Source organism: Antennarius striatus, chromosome 5 (genome assembly GCF_040054535.1).
Source record: "Antennarius striatus isolate MH-2024 chromosome 5, ASM4005453v1, whole genome shotgun sequence".
In the NCBI taxonomy this organism is placed as follows: Eukaryota; Metazoa; Chordata; class Actinopteri; order Lophiiformes; family Antennariidae; genus Antennarius; species Antennarius striatus.
The window spans coordinates 18948299-18968477 of record NC_090780.1 but is presented as its reverse complement, the minus strand read 5'-3'; the positions used below and the strand labels follow the sequence as shown (position 1 = coordinate 18968477).

The 20179-nt window shown below is 39.1% G+C and overlaps 3 protein-coding genes across 4 annotated transcripts; 1 reads left to right on the top strand and 2 right to left on the bottom strand.

The window, feature by feature from the left end:
* Positions 1–1871: 1871 nt before the first annotated feature.
* Positions 1872–5451, bottom strand: rfesd (Rieske (Fe-S) domain containing). 2 transcript variants are annotated; one of them, XM_068315539.1, is made up of 4 exons: positions 4263–4336; positions 3930–4090; positions 2732–2766; positions 1872–2437 (listed from the first exon to the last, which is right to left on the bottom strand). In XM_068315539.1, the coding sequence occupies exons 1-4, from the start codon at positions 4331–4333 to the stop codon at positions 2135–2137; spliced, it is 570 nt and encodes a 189-aa protein (XP_068171640.1). In that variant the 5' UTR covers positions 4334–4336; the 3' UTR covers positions 1872–2134. The 2 variants fall into 2 exon arrangements, with proteins under 2 accessions (XP_068171640.1, XP_068171641.1); XM_068315540.1 differs by lacking the exon at positions 4263–4336 and adding an exon at positions 5333–5451 and having other exon boundaries at positions 1874–2437.
* Positions 5452–7526: 2075 nt separating this feature from the next.
* nudt2 (nudix (nucleoside diphosphate linked moiety X)-type motif 2) lies at positions 7527–10613 on the top strand. Its single transcript, XM_068315568.1, has 3 exons — positions 7527–7642; positions 8435–8553; positions 8652–10613. The coding sequence occupies exons 2-3, from the start codon at positions 8439–8441 to the stop codon at positions 8963–8965; spliced, it is 429 nt and encodes a 142-aa protein (XP_068171669.1). The 5' UTR covers positions 7527–7642; positions 8435–8438; the 3' UTR covers positions 8966–10613.
* Positions 10614–10750: 137 nt separating this feature from the next.
* ube2r2 (ubiquitin-conjugating enzyme E2R 2) lies at positions 10751–19857 on the bottom strand. The gene is made up of 6 exons (XM_068315567.1): positions 19290–19857; positions 18753–18948; positions 16445–16531; positions 16243–16340; positions 14923–15057; positions 10751–14300 (listed from the first exon to the last, which is right to left on the bottom strand). Exons 2-6 carry the CDS (start codon positions 18927–18929, stop codon positions 14015–14017), a joined length of 783 nt encoding a protein of 260 aa, XP_068171668.1. The 5' UTR covers positions 18930–18948; positions 19290–19857; the 3' UTR covers positions 10751–14014.
* Positions 19858–20179: the final 322 nt, after the last annotated feature.

Genomic DNA, 20179 nt, shown 5'->3' with positions numbered 1-20179 from the left:
CGTGTGTGTGTGTGTGTGTGTGTTATTTCTGCAGGACAATGACATCACAGTCCTGGAGTGACCCAAAGCTATAAAAAAAATATTGATTGGCTGAGTGAGTGTGTAAATAGAAAGATGTCATCCCATATAATGACATCTGCAGGTTATACCAGTCAATTAGGAGGATAGACTGGAATTAAGACTAATGAAGGACTCATTCATTGATTGTGTGAAGTGAAGATTAAGATGGCTATCAGAAGATCGTAAAGATTAATACACAGGTTGTTATTTTCATTCAACACAAAGTAACCAATATAACACAAATAAACTCAGTGGTACATTTAGTGTGTTTGTGGACAGTGGTCCTAAATCCGATTTGCTTGCATGCTGTATTGTGATGTGACAGCTGTGTGAACAGTTAGATTAGATATTCAGTCAAAACTGTTTTTGCTACGTTCATCATCTTCTGACCGACGGTTAGCACAAGAACTTTTTCAAGAAATGATTTTCACTTTGATTTGCTGTCGTACCACTGACATTTAAATTTGTTCAGCAGTGTGTTTGTTTTAACTATAGCATCATGCTGCAGCAATGTTCACCGTGACGCCCGATAGGAGAGTTTTGTTCATGTCCAATACAATTGAGAGTGTCAACGAACATGGTCTCTTGACCGCATGAAAAATCAAAAACTTAGAGCCATGATAATGGGGATCAATGTTAGTGATAGTAATAAAGTGATAATTGTTATAGATCTTTGGAGACTATTTGCTGATACAGTGAGAAAAGATGGGGTGGTGTAACTGGCTATGGAGGTGCTTTACTGTAAGAGCTGCCTGAGAAAATGATGAGATTTAGTGGTCCCTCTTGGAAAGACTCCAAAGCTCTAAAGGAAGGATATCCTTAAAGGTTTCGTCAGAGCCTCTAAGATCACTGACAAACTATGATGAATACTGCGATATATTATTGAAACAATTAATAAAAAACATTGTGGAATATTTAAGCAAAGATTTAATGTTCTATAATGCTTACGTGGTTTTCAGTTGTCTCCATCTGGAAGAAGATGCAATTTCAGCATTTAGTCTCTGCATTTCAACAGTCTGCTGCCTGACCTATTGGAAATAACTGCTAGCATGAATTGCTTATCAAAATGTGACTTTTCACCACATGAACCAAGTTCAAAAATCAATGAGTAGCAAATTTGTAGGATTGCACATTGTGCATTTGTGAAAGGAGTACATTAATGTCACAGCACAGCAAAATGCACAAACGTGATAAAGTCTGGCTCAGATACACCGGCGACATCCTTACAAAATAACAAGGACTAATCTGATAGTTTTGCAACTACCCTCTCATTTCTTGCCAGGAGTTGTGTGGAGAGATTGAATGTCCATGTTCAAAATGAAATCCCTTCACAGAACAGGCCCAGGAGCAGCGCCTTCCAACCAGCCATAGTACCTGTCTGAAGCTGCTGTCAACACGCCTATTAACAACCTCTGGGATTTGCTCTGTGCCCTTGGCAAGGTTTTTCCTTCACAGTGGTGGGAGGAGGACTTTTTTTGCCAATGGATGAAAAAATGTCAGAACACGAGTCCTAAATGTTGTAATCTACACAACCTGTGGCCTGATATTCATGCTGTCAGACATTATCTGAGGGAGGAGACGGTAAGGGATTTTACCAGAAGTGGCCGGTATTATGTTCCGATTCCGTATTACATGAACAACATCCTCCTTTAGGATGTCACGCTCAGCACAAATCTTTGTGATTCATCTTATTGATTCATCCTATGTGCATAATAAATGAGGAATATTGCAACACAGAGAAACAAATTAAGTCATCAATTTCTGCAGCACAGTTTGAGAAAAGAAAATAAGGAATTCAGCCATGAAATGTTTTATTAATGATTTTCAGACATATTTTTCACGTAACCTGTTTTACGGATAAAACATTACATTTTATGAAAAGGATAACTAGCCCTAGAAAGGAGACTTATAACACATATGTTCATTTAAAACAATATCAATTTTTTAAGCCATGCAAGACCAAATGATTACATTAGTCTGAGCCCACAATGCCTGTCAGACATCTCTGTGCAGTCATTGGTCCATCCTTTAGAGGAGCTCAGCACAGGCAACAAGAGGCCACGTCGATTCACTCTCATCTGTCTGCGTCTCCTTCTGACTTCTTCCTGGATGCCTCGGCTGCTTCTCTCGCGACCTTCCCTTTCTCTCCCTGATAGTAGTCTGAGTCAATCATGGACTTGTCGTCAGAAAGTTTGACATAGACGTCCCCATTGCTCTCAGTGACTGTGTGGACCCGCTGCTTCAGACCCTTGGAAAACCATCTGGCCACAGGTGGATTTTCCCTGGGGTTCTTGCCCTTGTATATGCCCTCCCCCTCAGCAAGAGTGATTTTATACTTGTGGTTTGGACAAATTATGCACATCTTCCCATCAATTTCCTGTGAAATTATGAAAGAGAGCAGGTAAACAACATCGTGTACTATAAATGTAGGTGATTTCACACTCCTAAACAGGATATGATAAGCAGCTTCATACTCTATGCTTCAGTCCATACAGTAGAGTTTTATTACATAGATTTGCTTGTGAAAGCACCAGTTTAAAAAAAAACACAACTCAGAAACACAACACAATAGTACAAGCTATTATTTTAACACAGATGACATTTGTGATTTTTTTCATCTGAGACATAAATACCGCAACATCAAGTCTTAACTCGGATCAGTTAGCCTCACCTCAATGTCTCCATTCTGCAGTAATCCTCCGTTATCTGTGGAGACGACAGTGGATCAGAGTGTTAGAGATAATATGTGCGTTACAATCATGACGCTTTACAGTCATGTGTGTCTGGATTAATTCATAATAAATTGATTTGAGTGAACAGTGCAAGAATCTAACTTAAAGGTATTGAGGGTAACTTAGCTGAAATTTAAGTTAACTCTATATTGACACGAATGATTCCAGTAGATCATTTCCAAACTTGCTTTTTTCACAAAGGAACACAGACAACTTGTCACACACTGCAAAGGCAATCTTCAATATCAGTGCTGCATGTCTATATCTCTTCCTTCATTGAGAGAAACCTCCTCCTCCTGCTCCTCAGCATTTTTGTAGATGTTGTTTGGTCTATAGAGACAGTGTCACTGAGGAAAAGACAGGAGACAGAGCTGGAGATAGCAGAGATGAAGATGCTGAGGTTCTCTTTGGGAGTGACCAGGAAGGATAGGATCAGGAATGAGTACATCAGAGGGACAGCACATGTTTGAGGTTTTGGAGATAAAGTCAGAGAGGCCAGACTGAGATGGTTTGGACATGTCCAGAGGAGAGATAGTGAATATATTGGTAGAAGGATGCTGAGTTTTGAACTGCCAGGCAGGAGGCCTAGAGGAAGACCAAAGAGGAGGTTTATGGATGTAGTGAAAGAGGACATGAAGGTAGTTGGTGTGAGAGAAGAGGATGCAGAAGACAGGGTTAGATGGAGGGAACTGATTCGCTGTGGCGACCCCTGAAGGGAAAACCGGAAAGGAGAAGAAGATGAAGATAATCTGCGATTTAACCTTTGATCCTTGGGATATGGATTAGTCATTTAATTTGATCCTTTTAGACACTTGTTTGAAACTGTCACAACAAATCTATGAATTCTTGGATAAAGGTCAGAAAAATGTTCCATGAGGTCAATAACCTTTGACCTTTCTCTAGAAACTTAAATCAGTTTATCATTGGGGCTAAGTGGGCATTTTTGTGCCAGATTTAAAGAAATGCCCTGAAGGTGTTCCTAAGATGTTGTGCACACAAGAAAGTGATGGACAACCCACCAAAAAACACAATCCCTCTGGCCTCAGATTTTTTCTGATGAGGAGGACTAATAAGGTAAGGCAGCTCAGTGTTGAATGAGCCTTACTGAGCTCCACACATTACGAATGTCATACTCACGGTAACAGTAAGAGTCGATAGCATAGAAAACGTCCTGGTGGTGGATGATCAGAATGTCCCGACCTTCTAGTGTTCTGAAAGAGCGCTTCTCTGCAATCAGTTCATCCCTCTTTCCCACAAAATGAGGCCCTCCTGATGGCTGCTTCTGTTCCTCCATGTCTCTGCCATGGAGGAGAAGACATGTTTCAAAAGAAAAGAGGGAATGTCAGTTTGTTATTTATTATGCACAACTTATTTGTGAGGATCATTTGGGTTTATCCCACAATCTGTACCATCTGTACAGTATCATAATCTTTCTGCATTTCAAGGTGAAAAGTTGAGTATTAATATTACCCACATAAGCGTGTGGCTTCTAGATTTATCACTGGGATTATTGTGGTGGAGCCTCCCATCACGGTTGTCATCTTAAATTAAATCCACAACACCTCCAGAGCAGCTTTTGGAATCCAAGAAAAGACATCTCTTGGCACTGATCCTCTCTACTCCAATCATACTCAGACTTAAAATAATGATAATGATGCTTATATTTTGTCGCATTTTGAGAAGTTCAACAATAAAGTGAACAAATTAATTGCAGTAAGCCTCCAAAGCAGAGTCAAGAGGTCACGATATGCCAGCCCATGGGCAGACTGCTTAAATCTTTCCACCACTGTAGCACATGGTCTAGTATGTTTCTGAGGTTATCAAAGAAACAACGAAGCAAGGAAGTAAATTAGAAATCCATGAAATATTTGGTTTTGGGGTGATTTTCCAATTCATTCTACAAATAATGAATAAAGTTAACATGCTTTAGCTTTGAGTTTATGACCATGTGCTGTCCATCACCCAACAACCCAGACTGAGCATTTTTAGTTTATGTAGCCGGTGCTGAAATCATTACACACAAAGAAAAACTTTGCTGACACAGTATATAAAAAATGACTTCATTGGCTTGCTGTGTTCTCTAACAATATATTGCAGACCAGTTAAATGCACAGTGACTTCAGTTGGTATGAAATGATCTGACACAAGTAGTCCAAATGCATTTACAGCCAGCCTAACATGTACAGTAGCCTAAAATTTGTTTTCATTGTCTAGCGGCACTGAAAATCTAGAGACCTCAGTTCTACGTCAATGAACAAGCTCAGTGACAGACAATACTCCAAAAATATCTGGGAAATCTCATCCCAATATAGCAGCGTAGAATAATAAGCACTTCAGTGCAGGCTAAGAAAGCATAGTAGTTGTAGCAGGCATGTACCGAGGTTTCTGGCAAAACTGCAGACAGTTATATGCTATGAAGGAAGGAGCTCTAGACAGGCCAGATAGCTGAGTTGTCATTTATTCATGAAATCTGTCTGTCACTCTTCCTATAGATTTGAAAGTAAACAAAACACATTTTTTGGTTTGGATTTTGTCTTTACCTTGAAATTCAGTAGCTGTGTCTCCTTTGTCAAGCTGAATGAGTGCTGCTGACAGGTGGACAGTCTTTTATCTTCAGATGCAAGCTGTCTTCCGTTGGCCTCATCGGCACTGGGCACGCTTCTTATCTGTTCCCAGACACCCTAGAACTTTCTTTTCTCTTGAGAAAATTGAATATTCAGATGCAATAATGAATGCATTAATTTCAATGAGATTATTTTAGATAAATTTATTTAGATTTGGTGACATATAATTTTCTAGCAGTCTATTCATATTTTTTCTGGGGTATTTTAATTTTCTGCAATTTTTGTAGGAATATTTGGTGTGTCATCTGGAAGGAAAGTAGATAAGGAGACTTGGTGGTGGAATGAGGAGGTACAGGAGTGTATACAGAGAAAGAGGTTAGCTAAGAAGAAGTGGGACATTGAGAGGACTGAGGAGAGTAGACAGGAGTACAGGGAGATGCAGGGTAAGGTGAAGGTAGAGGTAGCAAAGGCCAAACAAGGGGCTTATGATGACTTGTATGCTAGGTTGGACAGTAAGGAGGGAGAGACTGATCTATACCGGTTGGCAAGACAGAGAGAGAGATGGGAAGGACGTGCAGCAGGTTAGGGTGATTAACAATAGGGATGGAAGTCTATTGACAGGTGCCAGTAGTGTGATGGGAAGATGGAAAGAGTACTTTGAAGAGTTGATGAATGAGGAAAATGAGAGAGAACAAAGACTGGAAGAGATGACTGTTGTGGACCAGGAAGTAGCAAAGATTAGTCAGGATGAAGTGAGGAGGGCATTGAAGAGGATGAAGAGTGGAAGGCAGTCGGTCCTGATGATATACCTGTGGAGACTTGGAAGTGTCTAGGAGAGGTGGCAGTAAAGTTTCTGACTGGGTTGTTCAACAGGATCATAGATAGTGAGAAGATGTGTGAGGAATGGAGGAGAAGTGTGCTGGTGCCCATTTTTAAGAACAAGAGAGACGTGCAGAGTTGTGGCAACTACAGAGGAATAAAGCTGATGAGCCATACAATTAAGTTATGGGAGAGAGTAGTGGACTGTACTGGAGTGGCAGAGAAGTATGTTAGAGCGGTGCAGGATATGTATGAGGACTGTAAGACAGTGGTGAGGTGTGCTGTAGGTGTGACAGAGGAGTTCAAGGTGGAGGTGGGACTGCATCATGGATCAGCTCTGAGCCCCTTCTTGTTCGCTATGGTGATGGACAGGCTGACAGACGAGGTTAGACAGGAATCTCCATGGACTATGATGTTTGTAGATGACATTGTGATCTGTAGTGAGAGCAGGGAACAGGTGGAGGAAAAGCTAGAGAGGTGGAGGTTTGTCCTGGAAAGGAGAGGAATGAAGGTTAGCCGCAGTAAGACAGAGTACATGTGTGTGAATGAGAGGGACCCAAGTGGAAGAGTGAGGTTACAGGGAGAAGAGATCAAGAAGGTGGAGGATTTTAAGTACTTAGGCTCAACAGTCCAGAGCAATGGAGAGTGTGGAAAAGAGGTGAAGAAGCGTGTACAGGCAGGATGGAACGGGTGGAGGAAAGTGTCAGGTGTGATGTGTGATAGAAGAGTTTCAGCTAAAATGAAGGGAAAGGTGTACAAAACTGTGGTGAGACCAGCGATGTTGTTTGGTCTAGAGACAGTGTCACTGAGGAAAAGACAGGAGACAGAGCTGGAGGTAGCAGAGATGAAGATGCTGAGGTTCTCTCTGGGAGTGACCAGGAAGGATAGGATCAGGAATGAGTACATCAGAGGGACAGCACATGTTAGAGGTTTTGGAGTTAAAGTCAGAGAGGCCAGACTGAGATAGTTTGGACATGTCCAGAGGAGAGATAGTGAATATATTGGTAGAAGGATACTGAGTTTTGAACTGCCAGGCAGGAGGCCTAGAGGAAGACCAAAGAGGAGGTTTATGGATGTAGTGAAAGAGGACATGAAGGTAGTTGATGTGAGAGAAGAGGATGCAGAAGACAGGGTTAGATGGAGGCAACTGATTCACTGTGGCAACCCCTGAAGGGAAAAGCCGAAAGGAAAAGAAAAAAAAATTAGGACATTTTTATCAGCGGCACACCTGCTATATATAATTTAACACAGAGTTTAATATTTTGATTTTATGTCAGCACAATATACAGTAGTAAGACACCTGAAGAAAGCGAATTTAATAAAGTGGAACTACGTGTGTTTGTCCTCAAAGGCGACCGGACTCATTTCTTGGTGCACCGCAGAGTTGTGTTCTACTGTTTATCAGTCGGTGACAAACAACTCTGTAAAAGTTACGGTGTCTTTGAAATTCAATAAGTACCTTCTTCAGTAAGTAGCTTCAGTTCCACCGTGAAAATAGGAAGAAATACAACATATGGAGCACCATCTAGTATTTAACGTCTTAAATGTGCATTAATAAGCTAGCTAACAAGATGAAAAACATGTTTCTTCGCAGCTAATACGCTCGGAAAGCTAGTATTTTATTTGGACTGGTGAATACAGTAATCCTAGTTGTACTTGAGTCTGTAAACCCGTAACAGAGATCTCTCCAGTCTTGTCCTATAATATGTGACTCATCATTAGAGGATAAAACTGAGCCAGTAAACAAAAGGAGAAGACGTTTACTCTCTAATAGAATATGGATAGCTGGTGATGATGACTCCCGTGTCATTCCCATGTGAAGATGTGTACCCGTTATATTATTGTATGTCTTGAGAATGAGGATTTCTTTTCTTCAGCATTTCACACAGTTGCTTTCACCTTGAATTAAAAATTTTAAATATAAAACATCATTTAGAAAAAAAGTCAAAAAGTAATTTATGTCGTACAGTCAAGGAAGAATCAGGATCATATGCACTCCTGCTTCACTTTACCAACAATTTCTCACACCATATTGAAAATCAGTGGGGTTGGTTGAGTCAGTGAGTGACTGAGGAGTGTCGCTATCCCATGAGATGACATCTGGAGGCCGCAACAGTCCATGAGGAGGAAGATTACAGCCATAATAATTCTAATGAGGAGCACACTTAGCACTGATTGTGTGAAATGTTGTATACTCCACATGGTATCTCTTTGGGTGCTATATGTAATTCAACATGTCAATGTCTGTGTGTTGAACAGCGAGATGGCACTACGAGCTTGTGGCTTCATAATTTTTCGTCGTTCTGCCCTTCTGCCAGACATCGAGTACCTTCTTCTGCAGACCTCTTATGGGAAACACCACTGGACCCCACCCAAAGGTATTTGAAAGTTCTAAATAATAGTTTAGTCATGTAGTTCACAACAGATCCAAATTCTAAATAAATTATAACCTTCTTACGTCTTACCTGTTCATCAGGTCATGTGGATCCAGGTGAGGATGACCTCACCACAGCGTTGAGAGAGACAAAGGAGGAGGCAGGACTGGGAAGAGAACACTTAAGGATGATTGATGGTTTTGTGCAGGAGCTGCGCTATGAGGTGCAAGGGAGACCCAAAGAGGTGCTTTACTGGCTGGCTGAGCTGAGAGACCCAGGGACAAAGGTGATTTTGTCCAGTGAGCACCAGGACTACCGTTGGGCCCCACTGGAAGAAGCCTGCACTATGGCTCAGTATAAGGACATGCAGGATACACTGAGATCAGCACAGAAACACTTGGAGCTTCAGCCGTGATGAGTCAGAATGTAAACATAGACGGCATGATTTAAACAAGAGGGTATACCGGTCATGAGTTTTTTGGAACCTTCAGACCTTAACTCACCCAAAGTAAGAGTATGACTGCAATTCGTGAGATTGTCAGGTTTAAGTTTCATTTATTATGTTTAAAAAATTTGTCTTTACTGCAAACTGTAAAACAAAGGTGAGCAGGTAAAAGAATATATACTTGACAAGTGGATTATTCTTTAGATCTTTGTACCTGCTCAGATCATGGTCTGTAACTTTGAATCTTTTAAATAATGTATAACAACTACCTAAATGTTTTAAAATTGAAAGGAGGAGGATATCAATGGAGTTCAATGGAACAGTGAAAACCTGAAAACTGGGTTGTCTGGTTGAAATTACTTCAAAATAAATTTAGGCTTTATAGATATTAATATTTCTAAAATCTGTTTTTTTCATGTGAAACACAAAAGGATTCTTTCACTATAAAGAAACTTACACATAGAACTTCAATCTTTCCATAACCATTAGTGTTGGACAATAAATGTTCCAGAAAAATCAGCAGTTCCTGCTCCTACCTATGATTCTATTTTCATACAAACCTATAAGTTCTGATTTATTCTACTAACAGATGTACATACGGAAGTGATCACCTTACGTCCAGCCGGGGTAAAGATGTTAGCAGTTGATGGTGCCACAGGGTGGTGACAAACACTAGAACATAATGTACATTTGTTTCTGTACTGTGTATTCACAGATTATTTTAGCTGTAAGCATTAAAATTAAAATTAAAATTGAAATTACTTCAAATATCCAGAAATGAAAAAAAGGTAATGGAAATCAATTTAATGTCTTATAATGAAATGAAATGATAAGAACATAGAAACCACAGTACAACGTGTGCACAATTATTAGGCAAGTATTTTGTCCAGATCATAAAATTTAAGAATATTTTCTAAGTAGCATATGAAAGACACCTAATTCTTCTTAATCAAAATGTCTATTTTCATGGTTAAATATTTGAAACTTTGTGGTTTATTCATCATCCTATTATGAGGACATGCACGCTTGTTCATTGATCATTCAATGTCACAGTAATCCTTGATTTGGGTGTACTTATAGTCCGTAATATGGAACAAGTCTGGCTGTCAAAAGCCCAGACATGTTCCACTGCTGTATATAACAAAAAATGTATTGGAATCACTTGAGCAGAATTCATAAATCTTTAGTGGCAGGACTATAAACCAAGTTTTTATATAATGCAAATAAGCAGCACTGCCAATACATGTGAGACAACACGCTAAGGATCCATGTAGCAGTAGCCACTATTCAGCAGCAAAGGCATACTATTTTATTTTGAATGATTTTTCAGCCAAACTACAACGCCACCACATGCATATCACCCCTAATTTTAGTCCAGAGACCATCTTGTCATCTATTTTCTGCAGGTTTCTTAACACATATGAAAGTTTCAACACAAACAAACCCAACAATGTATTTTCATTATACAATAGATACTTTATGAGTGACATTTGCATCCTCACAAACAAAAACGTGGACAAAAAAAAAAGAACTAGCAACCAACTATGACAGCATCAAGTGCGAACACATGGAGGTCTGCCAAACAAGACCTTAATTCAAGAGACACTCTCTCTCTTTCTCTCTCTCACACACACACATGCACACCGATTTAATGAAGTTAATGAATTCATCCAGTCCTCTGTATGAAATGGTGTGTATGGAATAACAACTCAACATCCAAGGCTTCCTGTTTATGTTTTTATGTTTAGTGAGTCATTTCTTAGATTGTTAGGGAATTACCATTAGCTCAGTGAGGAGAGAGGTGTTAGATTTCTTAGCTTTGCTCCAATTGCCACATAACAAGGCATGCATTTCAGTAAAAAAAAACAAAAAACTGATGTCTGAATTACAACCATTTGAGCTTCTGTTCATTTTCACAGAAATGCTTCTCTTAAATTTAAGATCGGATGTAAAAAAAAAGAAAAGACTTATTCAACATTTTGGGAATACACTCATAAGCAATGCATTAGAGAAAAGTGACACACTCGAGTGTCTGATAAGTACAAGGCTAATGCCAGCATTGGGTTAGCGTTGCTTGATCCAAACTTTGGAAACAAAGTGGAAAAATTGTTATTTCACAAAAATAACACAAAAATTGTGTTATTACCAACTCTAATTCTACACCTCACAACTACTCGGAAAATTAGGGATTCTTTTTTTTTTTGACATGTAAACAAGGAAAATACAACAGGGGTCATTTGTGACACTGAAGGTGTGCTGGTTGGTAGATTTTTGGTACAGCTAGGCAAAGTTAGGCTATCAGTTTCACCTCATTTCATTCACTTCTGACTTTAGAGTACATACTTAAGATCTTGTGTAAACCACTGCCTTGAGCACACAAGCCTTGTTCTCATTATGTCAACTCATTCTTAAGCAGAGATGTTGTTATATTTCACACAGGTTGATTTTAATTTAAAGTACTATATGGTGATGGAATAACAAACTAAAATGGAGGGAATAAATTCTGAAAATCTCCTGCAACAATTTCTGTTGTGCCTTTATGTCAAATCCATTTAAGTTCCAGATCAAGAGTGGATTTCCTCTGTTTGTTCTCCACAGATTCCAGTCTCTGGTCAGCGCTTCACGTTTAAATCCAAAATGAATTTCAAAGAGTTCCAACAGCATTTAATCCAATAGGTGCGTCCATTGTTCCACAGTCTGTAAAATGAAGTTTTGATGCTGTACTTTTTTTTTTCCTTGGCATAAAATTCATCCATTTGAATCAAGGCTTTGTGCAGTGCTCCGTTGTGTTAAAAGGACAACAGATTCATACCCACAATCATAAAACACAGCTTTACTTGATACCATACAAGTATCCTTAATCACATTATGCTGTTCAGTGAGTTCAAAAGTTTAATATACACAGGGAGTCTTGTTTTCATCAGTCAAATCCGAGACTGATTCAGGCCTGCAAGAACAGCACTGAGCCAACATAAGAATACAATGTTGTCTCAGCTTGACAAAGTCCAAACCAACTCATGTGATGAAGTCTGCACCGGTTCCACAGAGACAGAAACAGGTAAACCCTGACCTTGTTCTTCATTAAGTGGATGTAATTAAACACAAGCAATCAGTGTCATATTCAAACATATGCAAATGGGTAGCTAGGCTACAAATTGAGTTTGCTCCTATCGATAAACAGACTGGACGTGGTGTAAAACAGTAACGGTGTCTAATTTTCACCAAGATGTGTTTAAGCTGAAGTTTGAGTCACGGCGCAAAAAACATAACATTATCACATCTATTGCAACATGATGCATACATCATATCAATGAGAAAGTCCCTACGGATATATTTTTTTAATTTGATGTTAGCCTACTAAGAAATAAACTATTTAAAGGACGGCAGTCAGGAACCAAACACTCAGTCTCATATAAATACGCTGGCGGTGGGTTTTTCACTCCCTGCCCTCTGGAAACACCCAGTGATGCAAAAAGTACGAAAAAAGGAGGAGAGGAGCAGTTTTGTGTGTTAATTTCTCTCTTAGTGAAAGTCTATAGGCCCTGAGGTTTAAGAGGCAGAGAGGGGTGTAGTAGAATGACATAAAAGATGTTCACCCCCAACAAAATAAATGCCTTTACTCTGAGGATATCGTGAAGAAGCAGTTGTGATGTACGCTATCAACACGGGTGTTTTTGCAGGTGTGAGTTGGGACAGACAGGTGTGAGAGGGACACAATGTCAGACAATGACAGCACAAGCTGGTTAGCTCATCAGCTGATTAATGAACCAAACAAACAATGTGTTCATTAGCCTGACTAAGCCCAGGAAATACACAGGACCAGTTAGGAAAGGCCAAACCAACTGAAAAAAAGAAACACAAGAAACAGCAACGTGTAATGACAGTGGGGAAAACCTATCTTCAGAGAAATAAAAACATTTAGCCTACCAACAATTAGCCAGACGGGGTGTGGTGGAAGAGACCACCACAAGGAGTTTGTTTTCATCATTTATCAAAAACTATGACACTTCTCTTACATTGTGGAAGGTTTTAAATAAAAGATTTAAAATTGATACATTTTTAACTAGAAAATCCCTCTAAATACCTAAAACATTGGTATATGTGACTTTATAGAATGTCTGTCTCGCCATGTAAGCATTGTAATCCACATTAACACACCTATGTTCCTACACGCTGGTAAAGATTAATAATTAACTGTTGTGTGAGTATCATTAATAGGCTTAAAAACAAAGCAAACACACCCAAGATAGAGTGTAAAAGAAACTCCGGGGCAGACTTGCATCTACATCCAAAATGTAAAACATTCTCAACAGGAAAAGCCCAACTGCAGCTGATAACACTAAAATTAAAGAACCAACAACCTGAAAAGTGCTACTTTGGTAGCAAAACAAGCCTCATGATCTCCACGGGTTGATTGATACTGAAATGTGACTGTTGCTTCATGGTTGCAACCAAACAGCTTCAATACAGTCAGATACATGAAATACAACAGGGTATAAAGACTGGAGTTCAGGACAGTGATGGGAGTATTTTGCCTTGTGTGTGTTCAGTAACTTGCACATGATTAATCACTCAGTGATCCAGAGTTTTTCCACTCTGAGAGACTGGATCTGTAACCACCTAAACGAACACGTTTAAAAATGTAAAATATATAATGGTAAAACACTCTGGGGGTGCACTCAAACAGCACTGGAATAAATTCAACCCTCATACTCTGAAATACATCAGACACTGGACAGAGTGCAAGCTGTAATTAAGGCAAACGGTGCAAACAGACGTTAAATACCAGCAAACCTGTGCTAAAATCTACGTACTAGCATTTGAACTATTATTTGACTAATCTTTTTGTGTTAGTTTAATAAATGATGAAACCTTTTTTTGGCAGAAGACCTTTGACCCCACTGTATGGGTAAAAAGATACACACACGCACGCACACAAACTCATACTGACATTGTGGTGTAACACATAAAGAAGAAGGGAGGCAGAGGTGAGAAAGGGAAGAGTTATCATCCAGATCATCACGAGTCCTCGTTTCCAGAGTCGTCCTGATTATCGTAACATCTGGTGGACGTCCCGCCATCCTCCAAAGCGCTGATCGCTCCGGCTTCACCTACAGACTCCATCTCGCTCTCGTCTTCCTCCTCGTCCTCCTCCTCCATGTCGTCGTCGTAGAGGTCATCATAAAGGAGGTCTGAACTGCTGTCTTGGGAGGGGACCCTGGTCTGGACGCAGTACTCAGCCAGTGTGGTCGGGACCTTGACGCCATCGCGCTCAGCCTCGACCGCTGTTGAGATCACCTGCTTCCTGTGAACCCAAATAGAACCCAATACAACCAGTCAGCAGTTGAGATTTATTACATTACATTAGCATCAACTGTATTTTGCTTCTCATGGACCTCCTTTACATATTCCTCAATTTCATTTCAAAATCTATTGTAGATCCGTCAGTCTGCCCCAGGGCAGCTGTGGCTACACACGTAGCTTACCATCACCAAGTATGAATGAGGAGTGAATAAATAATGGATCCAACGTAAAGCGTCTTTGAGTGTCTAGAAAAGCGCTATATAAATCAAATCCATTATTATTATTATTATTATTTGAGGAAGGGCGTTGTGATTTAATCAATTGCAAATCATTAACCAATCGGCATTCTCAGCGGGATACTTGGTCTTTTACAGGCAAAAACAGCTTCCTTGTAAGAAAACAAAGGAAAATCAACAAGTTTTCATTTCGTTTTTGATATGTAATCAACATTATATTTTAATATAATAAAATATTTTTTTCTACGTATAGAAGCTGATGATAATCATAATTGCAGCCATTTAGCTCCATTAGTCCCGTTTGTTGAGAAATGAATTGCAGCTGATTTTGGTGCAAAGGGGAGTTGAGGCTATATGTCGAGGCTGTAGTGTCGATATTACCGGTACCTGATAATCTCTGCATACTCCTTGTCCTTGCCTTTGCTGTCTCTCCATTTGCGAAACATGACAGATGCATCCACATTAGCCGGAGAAAAGGTGTTGGGCTCATTGAGCAGCGATATCACACTAAGCAAGATTGTCCTGGAAATAAAAGACCAGTACACAAACAATCATAAAAAAAGGACACTCCAATATTCAAACAGCTTTACACTGTTTGCATGAAAAGTGGTAAAATTTATTTCATCTCAGACAGAGGCGGTTGCTCAACTCTGTCCCTTGTGGCCCAATTAGATGCTGCATGCAATCTGTTTGGTTTTTCAAATATAGCATCAGCACCTTGCCTTTAGTGCCCAACAATAGCGCTGTGCTGGAAGGTTGGATTTGAAAGAAATTCTGAAAACTACCCCATGGTACTGTCTTGTTGTCAAGATGTTACACAATGTGACAACAAAGATGTTAATTCAGACCAATGTTGTTTTGAAAATAACATCTGATTTCTACTGCATGTACAGCACATCGCATGACATCCCAGCTTGCATAAAAGCTGGGATGTCATGTAATACATGATTGCAGTAAACAGTATGTAATAATTTACAAGTCATTAAAACCTCATATTTTACTGAAAATGGCAAAAAATGAAACATTTCAGTAGTTGGAACAGAACAATGTAACTGTGTAACATTTACATCCTCTTTTACAACTTGATGCCATCATTCTACAGTCCGAATAATCTTTTAAAAATATTCTGACTGTTGAAATAAAACAATTCCACAAATTATTTGCAATTTAAGTTCAGAAACATCCTTCTTTAAATTGTCTCATTATTTTTCAGTACAGTCTTTCACAAAGAAGTGAACCCCTTCCATCTCTTCAGAAAGACTCAGCTTCTCTAGGATGATTTTTTTTTTTAAATATACATAATCTTGTTAGTGATCTGTTGCCAGATGATCTAGTTCATTTGAAAATCTTCCACCAGGTGTTTCCTTTAGGAATTACACAACTTTTCAAGTTTTTGTTGCTACTGTCACATTTTTTTAACAAAATGTGCATATCAGTTTCAAATCATGAACCCAACCCTAACCTTCATGACATTTTACACAGCATTTTAACTTTTGAAAATGGGGTTGTCGTAGACGTGCCACTTCCCTGCATGATTTTCTCAATAGATTAATTATAAATTAGGGCTTCATTGAATATCTGTACTGCAATGAACACAGGGTTACAATTATAAAATCTGTAAAACTCACATATGTCACAATTTGCCTAAAATTTTTTAAATGGTTATGGGATTCAAATGCAAACAGAAAATGTTCTGTGATTGAGCACCTGACATTCTGGGTGGGGTTCCACCTTTCAGAGGGTAGCTCCCCACTCTGAGGATCATCGACAGGAGGGTGCAGGATAGAGATGCACACATCTCCATTCTGTAAAAAGAACAAAATACAATGTCCGGGCAAACACACAAGGACAACCATTTCAATGTTGAGAAAATTACAGATACAAACATTTTCTGGGGACAAGGTCTTACCTCGTAGATGTTGGGGTGCCACATCTTTGTAAGGAACCGGAAAGTTGGCGGGGAGTACGGGTAATCAACCGGGAACTTGATGTGGGCCTAGGTTAACAAAAGAAGTACTGCAGTCAGGATAAGTCTTATAAAAAGAAACTCTTGACTTCTGTTGTGCTAAGCTAACCTCCTCCAAGGTTAATGTAACTTACAAGGGATGAAGATCCGCAGGATGCACAAGATCATCAGCTCCACCTGTGTGTCCCTGCTGCATAAATATATTCTAAGGAAAAAGATGCCCGCTAATCTATGTTGGCTTTAACAATGTCTGATTTTGATCCATTTAATTTGTTTTTATCTCAATTCCTTTTAAGATAAGATAGTTACTTTTAGACATGTCAGCATTGTAGTATGTTCACTCTCAATTAGGCTGCTGATGGACAAAGTGACCCTTATATAGTGTCACAAACTACCTCAGAATTTCTGCATTGACAATGTTGGAAAATACTTTACAACTCACATTAACTGCGGTGCTCCTCATTTTAAGCCTAGTGCTGCTCTTTTTGCATTGGTAAATTTAAATTGTCTTATTGCAACAAACTTTATTCTTACAAATTTCCTGCTTAACAAGTGGACTAATAAACTGTTCAAACACAAAGTAGTTGTGTACATCCTAACTAAAATAGAAAAACATATATGTGAAGCCACTGAGATCTCTTATAAGTGATTCTATATGAATATCAACAAAGTAAGAGGACATAAGGTGACATCACAGCTGAATTTCTGCTTAACCCCCAACCTTACATTACAATTAAATCAACTGCACCCAAACCAACATATAGGAGTTTGCCTTGAAGCAAGATAGTCATGCATTTAAGAATGTGTGTAGGTTCGATTTCACATGTTTGTTGTAGAGAAGTGTAGATATGCTAAACTGGAAACCCCAGCTATGGCACCGGTTTCACCTGTTACATCTATTTGTCATGAAAGACGAACGCCTTCTCTGTTGTTTTAAGGTCTCTCATAATCTTTGGTGTGTGGAGATATATATTATCTAACTGCTGACTTAAAGATATTGAAATTAAAACAATTATTACAATAGGACTTTATTTGGTCCGACACTTTAGGTTGAAATACATAATTTCCTTATCTTTTCTGGTATTGACTCAACTGCACACAGCATAAAAACAATATAACCAAAGTTATGTCTCATCAACCTGATTTTTTTTTAATTATATGGTCATTCTCAATTTTATAATAACATGTCTCAAAGGGCAACTAAAGAAAAATGAACAAACAAAAAGAAATGTGAAATACTCTATAAACAGCTAATTCAGCAAAGCTGGACAAATCTTCCCTCATGAAGGGCAATGATGTAACCAGCAGTGAATGCCTGTGACCCCTGACCCCTCAGGCTGTTGACAATGCAGTTTATTCCTACATGGACTCTGGAAAACATGAATCATGAATCAAATAGTAGAGGTGAATCAATTACATCCTAAGATGTACCAACCTCTCTAAGTTGGACGTCATCTAAGAGTTTACGCTTGGTGCCAAACTGGCCTAAAGTGTCCACATGTCAAATAGTAAATTTTATAAATCCGGGATGTGGTATCCTCTTGGTTCTTCTAGATTTGTATGGGGGAGTTAGCAACCAAAGAAACAGTGATGGACAAATCACTGAAACTCTGAGTGTTTGTTTTTAAAACTAAAGTTTTAGTGTCTTTTCTTAGTACTGCATTCAGTTGTATTTAGACTGCACCAAGTACAAAAATCAATACTGCTTTTAATGTCTAATTGTCTAGTATTTTAGCCTATTTTTGTGTATATAAAGATATAATTTTTGTTCGTCAGTAAAGCATCTTTGAGTCTTTGAAAAGTGACCTATAACAAAAATAATAATTATTATTATTATTAATAATATAATAATAATAATAATAATAATATTACAACTGTATTTTCTGCATTATAAGACGCACTGGATTATAAGATACAACTTCAATAAATGGTCTATTTTAAAACTTTTTCCATAAATAAGGTGAACTGGATTATCAGGCGCACTGTCGGTTTTTGACAAAATGAAAGGCTTTTAGGTGTGCCCTATAGTGCGGAAAATACTATATTATTATTATTATTATTATTATTATTAGAGTTGTTGTTTTTAATGTTTGAAATATTTAAAAGGCATTTAACATAACATGCCTTTTTTCCCCCCAGACTTGGGGTTGTAGCTAGAAAGACAACTTTATAGTGAGCAATCACATATAATTTTTTTGGGATTCATATTGCTCTACTATTTGGTATTAAGATTATTTTTTTTTTGTCCTACCTTAAAGTAGCCTCCTTCATACAGCGTGTTCGGGGGCCCAAATATGGCCACTTCCCAGTTGTAGAGGTCAGACTCTTCGACCAGAGTGATGCGAAATCCCTCCACCGGCTGTTCCTGCAGAGACTTTAACTCCACCATCAGGGCCTTTTGGGAACTCGGGGTTGCCTGGTGGGCCATGTTGTTCCCACTAAGGACACTATTTCAGAGTGGAAAGTAGAAGGTAATAGATTACTGCCCAGTGAAACAAATGGGTTTAGTCATGCTGCTTACATTTAACTGATTTTACATTTCCTGATGATTGCAACACACATCTGTTAGATTGCACTTACAGTTGTAAAAAGAAAAAAAAATGCAGAAAAAAACAACAAAAAAACAACAACTAAACAAGAACAGTCAACTGTTCAGCTGGTAAACTGGACATTACTTACAGTACAATAAACACAATCAGGCTTAAGTGGCCTGCAAAGCTAGCTTAAGTTAGTTTCGTTCATAGGCCCTTCATGGGGGGAAAAAAACAAAGTTAACAAATGTGTTTACCTCTCTCCTTGCAGTGTTATATGGACACGCTTCGTTAAGGCTGAAAACTGAAAGGTGAACTCATTGGTTGTCCATGCTGGCCTGTCCGTGTCTTAACAGAGACGGTGACAGGAGAAGAGCATTTAAAGCCTATGGCTGGTCCTCGTGTTGTGTTTCCGAAATTCTTTGTGTGCTACTGTTGACAGTGGACATGGAGAGAGAACCAGTGGAAGTCACGGTCTCCAGCGGATCATTCTTGGGTTCAGAAAGGGAAACTCGCATTCTCTGACATCTCTGGTGCCGCTGGTTCGGTTCGGATGGTGCTCAGCTGACCCCAGCTTGTTTATGTTTATCTGCTCTATGGCAGTCTCAACTTCTCCACACGTCAGCTAAACCCCTACCGAGCAACTTGGTGGAGCAGAGCAGCTTCTCTGCCACCCGTCGTTCCCTCTGGTCAGCGGCAGTGTCAGCGGGTCATAAATTCGAGTCTACGTCCGTGATGAAGACAGTGAATGATGGGTTTACTCTCGCGAATTACTGTGGATTTCATCGATTTTTATTTTCCTCCCTTCGGTGCTTCCGGCTATCATTGCGCGTGTCCTCAGAACGTAAAGCACGTACGGGCGTGAACGTAACGTGCGCGCTCCCGACTCAGCGCTAAAAATACAGGAAGTAATTCACATTCACGGCTAGAGCAAGGCAGAAGCCTTGATGAGTACCAGAGCAAAAATTCCCCTCACCCAAGTTAAGAATAAGGAATAATATTTAAAATTTAATTATATGTAAAATTTTATTTAAAACAAAATTCCTTTAGAGATTCTGCTTTTCTGCAAGTTATTTAAAAAGAACACAAATGATAAAACCAGTTTATGCAGCTTTTTTTTCCTTCAATGCAGGACTGGTGCTCCTTT

Bases quoted from the DNA above. Each gene is read 5' to 3' on its own strand.
- ube2r2 (XM_068315567.1), bottom strand. From the start codon at position 18,929: ATGGCCCACCAGGCAACCCCGAGTTCCCAAAAGGCCCTGATGGTGGAG. The intron at 15,058-16,242 runs GTGCTCAATCAC...TTTTATTTCCAG, and splicing joins AACCCCACCCAGAATGTCAG to GACAATCTTGCTTAGTGTGA. The intron at 14,301-14,922 runs GTACCGGTAATA...TTGGGTTCACAG, and splicing joins GAGTATGCAGAGATTATCAG to GAAGCAGGTGATCTCAACAG.
- nudt2 (XM_068315568.1), top strand. From the start codon at position 8,439: ATGGCACTACGAGCTTGTGGCTTCATAATTTTTCGTCGTTCTGCCCTT. The intron at 8,554-8,651 runs GTATTTGAAAGT...CCTGTTCATCAG, and splicing joins CCACTGGACCCCACCCAAAG to GTCATGTGGATCCAGGTGAG.
- rfesd (XM_068315539.1), bottom strand. From the start codon at position 4,333: ATGACAACCGTGATGGGAGGCTCCACCACAATAATCCCAGTGATAAAT. The intron at 4,091-4,262 runs GTAATATTAATA...CCTCCATGGCAG, and splicing joins GAAGCCACACGCTTATGTGG to AGACATGGAGGAACAGAAGC. The intron at 2,438-2,731 runs GTGAGGCTAACT...ATAATTTCACAG, and splicing joins TGCAGAATGGAGACATTGAG to GAAATTGATGGGAAGATGTG.